Here is an 8,233-nt window from a genome sequence, read left to right as displayed (position 1 = left end):
ATTGAAAGCGACATGTGCTTTATCTGATATACCTTTTGGTTAATGTTAAGGATGACTGACTTTCATTTTCTCTGCAGCCACTGCTAAATGTGATCCTCCTCTTTTTTGGACTTTGGACTTCAGGACTAAGGCTAAATATCTACTAAAAGCCACAGAAGAGAAAAAGAAGTTCACAGTTTTGCCACCAGCCCAGAAATGGTCCCTTGAAACCAATGAATCATCACATTCTTTATTAGAAACCACACAAATATTTAATTTCATCCAAACACTTAAAGCATAAGCAAATTAGCAATTTTAACAAACTAAAGTGTTTATGAAATAACTGTTCACATCCTTCCCAACTCGCAGTCTGTGTTCAGTCCTGATGCTCGTGCTCCTGTCCGGGTATGAGCCAGCGGATGCTGTCGGTCCTCAGGATGGCATACATCGTGAAGCCTGTGATGAAGAGGATGGAGAAGACCAGCAGCCAGTCGATGCTCTTTACGGGGACGCTGGGGAGGGGGCCCAGGCGATCTGTGTCCGTCACATTTCTGTCGGGGCCGGCTTCAAATCCTGGAACAGACGAAGCTTGTTAAAATGCTTAATGAGTGCTGTTGGAACACATCCGAGTTTTATTGGCTCAGACTGGACCTTAAAGATGACGAGTCTGTTCTACTTGATTTGACAGTAATCTACGCATTTTCCTGTTATTTCTGACTGTGTGACAAACAAAAAATGTCTATTAAGCTTGAGTGAATGAAGAAAAGTAGTTTCTATTTTTAATTTTTATCTTTTTGATGCTGCCTGAGTCCTCTTTGGAGGGCGGCAATAATTCCTCTCTGCAGGAGAAGCCCTGATGTGGTTTCTTGTTTAACAAGTTTATTTGTGTGGATTGGATGAATGATACATAACTCCTTGACAAAAAACTTAACTTTCAGCAAAAAAATACACACTACATTGACTTTTTTTTTAACAGTAAGAATCTATTCTGCGTATCTCAAATTTATATTTCAGCCATCTGTAGGTAGACCAATAAGTTAAAAGAGAAAGAAGTCTTTTCAGTCATTAAATCAGGTGTCAGGTATTCAGCTGTAGCAGGAGAGGTGGTGTAGTGCTTTAATCATCCTTTTAACACAAGACAAATAAAAAGAGAGGACAATTTATTGAGCTTTCAGCTGTTTCCTTCTGATGGTGCTTGAACTGCCTATCTGTGATGTATTGTGTCAGAACCTTAACGTTCAAATTGTGAAATTTCATCAAGATCAATTTAATCTACATGTCTGATTTCCTGTAACCAGATTCTGCTGTGACCAACAGTCACATAACAAAAACTCAGGGATTTTTCTGTTGAACTGCAGGCAGTGTTTACACCGTGCAGAGAGGAGCGAAGGATGGAAACAAATTAAAAATGTAAGTAGTAAAATATCCATAGTATGTACAGACACCACTGTTAACAGCATTGGTAAGACTTGTGGGAACTTGGAAAGTCTTGTACATATTTATCTCAGTTTTTCTCAATTTTTGTAAAATTAGTAATCACAGAAATTATTATTATTATTATTTATCTTTAAATGATTAAAGCATTTTAACTGTGTCATACTGCACAGAAGACATTTCTGAGTTCTCTCTACTTCTAGTCATGGTTGTGTTGTAACCATAGGGGTGCAGAACTTTATATTGCAGTGAAAAATGAGGCCACAGTGAGTAAAAATGTGACAGGAACACAACACACCAGAAGTATTTCAGTAACAGAAGCAAAGCCAGTGCACAGAGGAATGTCTGTAAACCCACAAGGTGATCTGCTAACACTAAGTGACCGATTAAAACTAAGCCAGCAACAAGGAAGCATTCCCTGTGAGGGAGCACTGTCAAGAGAAATCTGAAATCTGCATTAATGCAAGAGAATAAATATATTTATAAGTGGATTACAGTCGCATTGGTTTGGACTGTCTCCACTGCATTTGTACCTGTCTGGTTGGCGATGAAGGAGGTGAGCGTCTCCAGCGTTCTGTCGGTGTGGTTGAAGCGAGCCATGGGTTTGGCCCCCTGGAACAGCAGGATGTTGGGCACCGCCACCGTCCCAAACCTCGTGGAGAGGCTGGTGGAGGATAGAAAAGGACACGACACAAGAATGAATTCAGCTTAGTCTCCGATCCGGTCTAACACACAGAGTAATCAATCAAACAAAAACAAATGTTCTGAATAAACAACATAATGCTCAGTTTTGATTTAGGCTCTTTCCAAGAGGTTTTAATTGAAATATGTGGAGTGTTGGGGGGCTGGTGTTGGTCGTGATACTGTGCTGATCTGCATCAAGATTTTTCACATATAAATAAAATCAAAACATCTGGCGCAGTCTCAACAAGAACTAAAGACTTCAAACTCAGCGAAGTTTGGATTTTCCTTGTACCTTAATCTACAGTTAGCCGTCATTTGTTCTAATATTTATCTCAGTTCAAGCACAAAGTGTAAGTCGTGACTTTGACTAAAAGGCTCCCAACCAGGGAGAAGCTTTGACCCTCGTGAAAACGTAATACGTTCACTCCTGGGGAGCCTAAAAATTAACCAAGCCAAAGAGTGAACAATTAGCATCTGGTTAAACAAGCCAAAAAGGTTGTGAACTCCTGGTCCAAAGGTGCTGATAGATTTTGTTTTACATAAATTTGCCATAGGTAAGATTATAAATTCCCAAAAAGCACTAAGAATTCCTTAATTTTCCAATATTACACACATTTTGTCAGTTTTTCTACACATAAGAACCTTATCAATGGATTCCTTATCTAATTACCCAGTTAACTAGTTAACAAACACATTAGTTACATTTCTGTTTCCAGGCAAAGGTTGACTGAACCACAGACAACGGAGGCTAATTAAAATCAGTAATCCCTTTCACATGCTAAACCAGAAAAACAGAACCATTCACCTGCTGTGCTGCGAGGCATCCAGTGCCAGGAAATGCATGCTGGGAAAGACTCTGGGCAGCGCGTTGAAGTGAGGTGCCAGGCTGGCTGAGAACTGGCACCAGGCGGTGAAGAAGAGCACCACAGAGCACTCTGTACTGTTAGCGTTGAGGAACTCCATCAGGTCCTGACAGAGGTGAGGAGAGGGTGAGGGACGGGTTTAGTAAACTATAGACAAGAGAGCTGAACGGTTCCTTTTCCCAAACCCTGTGTGTCAAGTTAGGTCTTAAAAGACTTAAAAGAGATCCATCTACTCAGAAGTTTAACTGGATTGCACTCACTGACCTAAAAGCTTTTCCTTTTTCTGTCCATAATTTGCAAGTTTGGCAATAGCCATTAGCTTTAGGTAAGAAACCTTTGAATTAAATTTTTTTTTTTAAAAGAAAAGGTACAAAGATTTTAAATACCACACACACTGCATACACTATTGCAAATGGCGTACTATAACTACAAACAGGAAATAACAATTAAAAAAAAAAAAACTTTATACATACTACACACTTGCATCAAGGTCTGGTTTTTTTTTTTCTGCTTTAACCTTCCATCCATCCATTATCTATACAACGCTTAATCCTCACTGGGGTCATGGGGGGGCTGGAGCCAATCCCAGCTGACGTGGGGGGAAGGCCGGGGACACACTGGACAGGTCACCAGTCTATCACAGGGCTACACTTAGAGACAGACAACCAAGCACACTCACATTCACACCTACAGACAATTTAGAATCACCAATTAACCTCAACTTGTTTTTTGGACCTGGGCGCCCGGATAGCTCGGTGGGTAGGGCGGGCGACCCACGTATTTGGACTATAATCCCCGACGCAGCGGCCGCGGTTTGATTCCAGCCAGCGACTCATTTCTATCTTCACTGTCACTATCATTAAAGGCGGAAAAGCCCAAAAAACATGTATTTGGACCTTGTGGGAGGAAGCCGGAGAACCCGGAGAGAACCAATGCAAACTCCACGCAGAAAGAGGTGTCCTCACCGGGACGCGAACAGGCGACCTTCTTGCTGCGAGGCAACGATGCTAACCACCGAGCCACCTTGCAGCCCCGTTTTAACCTTAAATTACACATTAAATGTAAATAAATGTACCCACTGCTGTCAGAATTTCTTAGCTCCTCATCATGTAATGTATGGTCATTTGAAAATTCACTTCATTTTAACAGTAGTGTACCATTTTACGGCACAATGCATATTTTTTTAAAATCATGAGTGGTTCCCTTTGGCTTTCTCTCCATTGGGAAGTGCATTCGTGCCATTTCTTTATTCATGTGTCCTTGCCATTTCTTTATTCATGTAAACAGTCCATATGTGTTTGACTTTTTAAGCAATGTTTCACTTTTATCTTTTTTATCTTTATCTGCAAATCTTGTTCATGTCTTATTTACAAATCACTTTCTAAACTCTGGTTTGTTAGTATTAATATAGTGACTGATCAAGACCGTAATTACTTCTGCTAAGCTAGTTGTTTCTGTCCTTTAAACTGTTTGTATGCTGTAGCCCACATAATATTATTGGATGTGTGTTAAATGTCTGTAGAAACTTAGGAAAAAACATTCAGGGCATCAAAAGTGAGAGTCTGAGGACAGAGCGAGTACCTGAGAAGCGTTGAGGACCTGCACGGTGAAGCTGTCCATTCCTGTGACGTTTCTCTTATCACAGTTCACCTTGTACGTCTTAGCCGCCTCAGTGGTGTTCTGCTCCTCAGCTGCAGTGACGTCTGGGCGCACTATGTCAAGAGTGACCTGCAGGAAAACATCCGCGGGGTAGTCAGCTTCTGCACTCTGAGTGTAATTTTTACTGAGCCTGACAGAGACAAACACACAATCGAACTCATAAAATCTAACTTACTTTCTCTACTGAGTAATAAGACTTCATCAGTTAGATTTCATCTCACTGATTAGTTACTTGGTTTATTATTTGTCTGAAAATACAAACAAAAAAATGTCCAATGCTCATGTTGATGTCCTTGAATGTCTTGCTCTGTCCAATCAAAAGTATAGAGAGATACTTAATTTACATACAGAAAAATCACATACAACAAAAATAAGCAGTGAATAGTTATTTTTGTGCTGATCAGCAAATTAGTCAATTGACTTCTTGCTTCAGCTCTAACCTAAACCCAGAGATAGTTTAAGGCAGTTGTTCAGAAGATTTAGCTTTTGACTTTTTTTGTTTTATATTTGGGACAGAAATAACTGATTTAAATAATTACCAAAGGATGAGACTATTATGAAGTGTATTTCATAACTATTAACTAGATGTGGAAAATAATTTGTTCATACAGTTAATATTGCAGATAAGATATATTTCTATTCAAATCCCACTCGAGCCTTTAGGTTGCGATGTACAACAACTGTTTTGTACGTTGCGCTTCTAGACAGTAACCTGCTGCGATGATTCTGTGCCCTTCTCCTCCAGCGACGCTCCGTTAGCATCCAGAGCAGGTGAACCGCACTGAGCACTGTTCTCATCACAGGGCGGAGAGAAGCCTGACTGGAAGTCTTTCACATTTTTGGGAAAGAGGGACTCAATGTCAGATGGATCGATGGGGGTTTCAATCCCCATCACAGCATCTGCGATCTCGGCCGTCTTGAACTGTCTCTTCGGCAGCAGGTCCAGGTCTTCTGAATCCACAAACTTGGGACTGTTCTCCAAGTCGGACACTGTATCCTCCGACAGCATGAGCTCCAGTGACTCATCATTCTCTGAAAAAAAATCAACAACAAATGCCATTAAGCTCAGTAGAAAAGACATTCCTCTCATGGCTTCCCTTCCCTTTTGTCTTTTATAAGTCAAGTGTAATTCACTGTGCAGAAAACAAGCTTTTTGGTTGTTTCTCTGAAAGGAATCTCTCATTTCTTTGACATAAGACATTTGCCTCCTACCAAAATTGTTCAGTGACCTGAAAGTAGCTATTAACACTTATTCGATTTCAAATTAGAACTTCAATTTGAAACAATGCAAGCAACAAATCGCAAAAGCTGCAATTTAAGACCAACAAGATATGTTTTTTAAGTAATAAAATTAACACTGCCATAAGATTGCACCTAAATTGATCGCATTAAAACTCTCATGGGTTGTTTACTCTTGTCCATTGATTAATGAACAGTAAACGAATGTACTAATACACAATAAAGGCATGCGCTCTATGGTTCAACTAACATAAGCCTAACAAATATTTAATATTCTAACCTTGTACATTTGGCTGCTCGTTTGGCCCAAGATTAAAACTGTCATGTAAATAGTTTCACAAAATGATGCTGTCTTCCTCGTGTCTCGTTTAAGATGGTGTCTCATCTGGTAATCCTCCATCACGTTTTAAATCTGTGGCACAGTTAAGACTTAACTGTAGAATGGCTTTAAAAACGTAGACGGCAAATAATATATATAAATTGTTGAGCCCTACCTAAAGGATCGGCGTTTTTGTACTTAACATATTTGTTTCATTAAAGGACAGTGCACTTCAGACCTTTGAATCCCAATCTCTAGCTCCAATTTGAATGGTGATTCAAACAGAATGATGAATACATGAAAGAACAAATGGATCCCACTACCCTCTGATTGTCAGGATAGACAGGGTCAACAGTTCAACACAGTCCAGCAATCATGACGATTGTTTTCTGTTTAAACAGTTTAAAAGGAGTGATAAGGAAACTGTGTGGTCATTCTGGAGACTGTAGTTTCTGATTTAGATATTTTCTAATATTGTATCCATCGCATTTGTCTAAATGAAGGTAGACTGAAATACTACAGCCCTAATATGATCAGATTCGTTGCAGAACTGCCTTGTTTTACATAGATGCTGCGAGAAAAGATAACTACGAGTATATTACTTTTTGACACAGGTAACACGTGCTGTAAAACTGTTGTTATTTTAATTTTATTTGTCAGTAAATCCTGAACTTACGAAGCAGTATTTCATTGTGTCATAAGCATTTAATTAGCAGAGTACAACATCATCTTGTGGTTATTTCAGTCGTATTAGCCAGTTTGGTCCTGAACAGAGCAAAATGCTGAATACAGTAAATAACAAAACGTCGACTGAGGAAAAACCTGTGTTGACACAAGCTTTGTTAGCATCAACTTGTAGCCTAAATATCAACGTTCAATCTCAACTGTGTGTTGTGCTAGCACCGTTTAGTTAACGACTCCTACCTTGTGCTGTCACAGACGAAAACCTCCACACATCAGAAAAATGTACAACCAATAATAAAACTAACAGTAGGTGAGGTTTGTTTAAAACACCCGTCATATTTTTCAAACGTAGCACGGTAGACACAGATATAAACGGCTGTCACGGCATCTTTAGCCGTGAAGCGATGCTGTTCGGCTTATAGGAACCAATGTTTGGAGCTGCGGCGGAAACAAATAAGCGGTGCACCGCTCAATGCCGCTTCCGGGCCCATGTCTTGTGTTTGCGAGTTGAAAAAATTTAAAAATGTCATAAAATGATGGATTTTTCTCTGTGATATAAGTTAAAAGAAAAAAAAACACTGAAAATAAGATTTTTCTGCCAGCAGGAAGGACATTTACGCAAAAATATATATTTCTATTTGTATTTGAATTACGAAACTTAAATAAATGTATTGAAAATTTCAATTTGAATCACACAATTTGAATTAAATTGCTTAATCTAAATGCAATAGATACAATAATTATAACAATACTTATTATTATTATCGTTATTTGCACTTTAGTTGAATAAAGCATTTTAAGTTGCATTTATTGTACAAAAAAATGACATTTAAGTCAGGTTTATTTTAATAGAATATTCCTGTTTTGAGTAAACGCATTAAGTTATACTTGTTCAGTGTCTGTAAGACAACAGACTGTAACTGAGGAGTTAAGACAAACTGCATCTTTAAAACCACACCTCCTCCTGGAATGAAGCACAACTTTATAACACTCCTTCCTCACTAGACTTTCCCTCCCCTTTCACTGATCTGCCGGTTTGAAGATGGGTGTAAACACCACGTGATGAAATACAAGCGCTGAAATCCCCATGCATTGCAAATCAGTAAACAAGCGTCAAGGAAATGACAACAGCGTTTCTCTGTTAATGGAAAGTGAAACTTAACATTCACTCACCAAGGCAAGAAATGGCGCAGGCTGCAATTCGGGTGGATCGAGAAAAACTGAGCTGTTCCATCTGTCTGGATCTTCTGAAGGATCCAGTCACTATTCCCTGTGGGCACAACTACTGCATGAGCTGCATTAACAACTTCTGGGATGAGAAACAAACACACAGCTGCCCTCAGTGCAGACAGAGCTTCATGCCGAGGCCTGC

General features: G+C 39.4%; 1 protein-coding gene across 1 annotated transcript; it reads right to left on the bottom strand.

The window, feature by feature from the left end:
- Positions 1-213: 213 nt before the first annotated feature.
- Positions 214-7,290, bottom strand: txndc15 (thioredoxin domain containing 15). The gene is made up of 6 exons (XM_008297168.1): positions 7,102-7,290; positions 5,332-5,651; positions 4,542-4,688; positions 2,903-3,066; positions 1,947-2,077; positions 214-552 (listed from the first exon to the last, which is right to left on the bottom strand). The coding sequence occupies exons 1-6, from the start codon at positions 7,196-7,198 to the stop codon at positions 356-358; spliced, it is 1,056 nt and encodes a 351-aa protein (XP_008295390.1). The 5' UTR covers positions 7,199-7,290; the 3' UTR covers positions 214-355.
- Between the last annotated feature and the right edge of the window lie 943 nt (positions 7,291-8,233).

The sequence above is a fragment of the Stegastes partitus genome, unplaced genomic scaffold (assembly GCF_000690725.1).
Source record: "Stegastes partitus isolate 25-593 unplaced genomic scaffold, Stegastes_partitus-1.0.2 Scaffold1195, whole genome shotgun sequence".
Classification (NCBI taxonomy): Eukaryota; Metazoa; Chordata; class Actinopteri; family Pomacentridae; genus Stegastes; species Stegastes partitus.
Note: the sequence above shows the minus strand (reverse complement) of the source record. Positions and strands in the feature narration are given on the sequence as shown.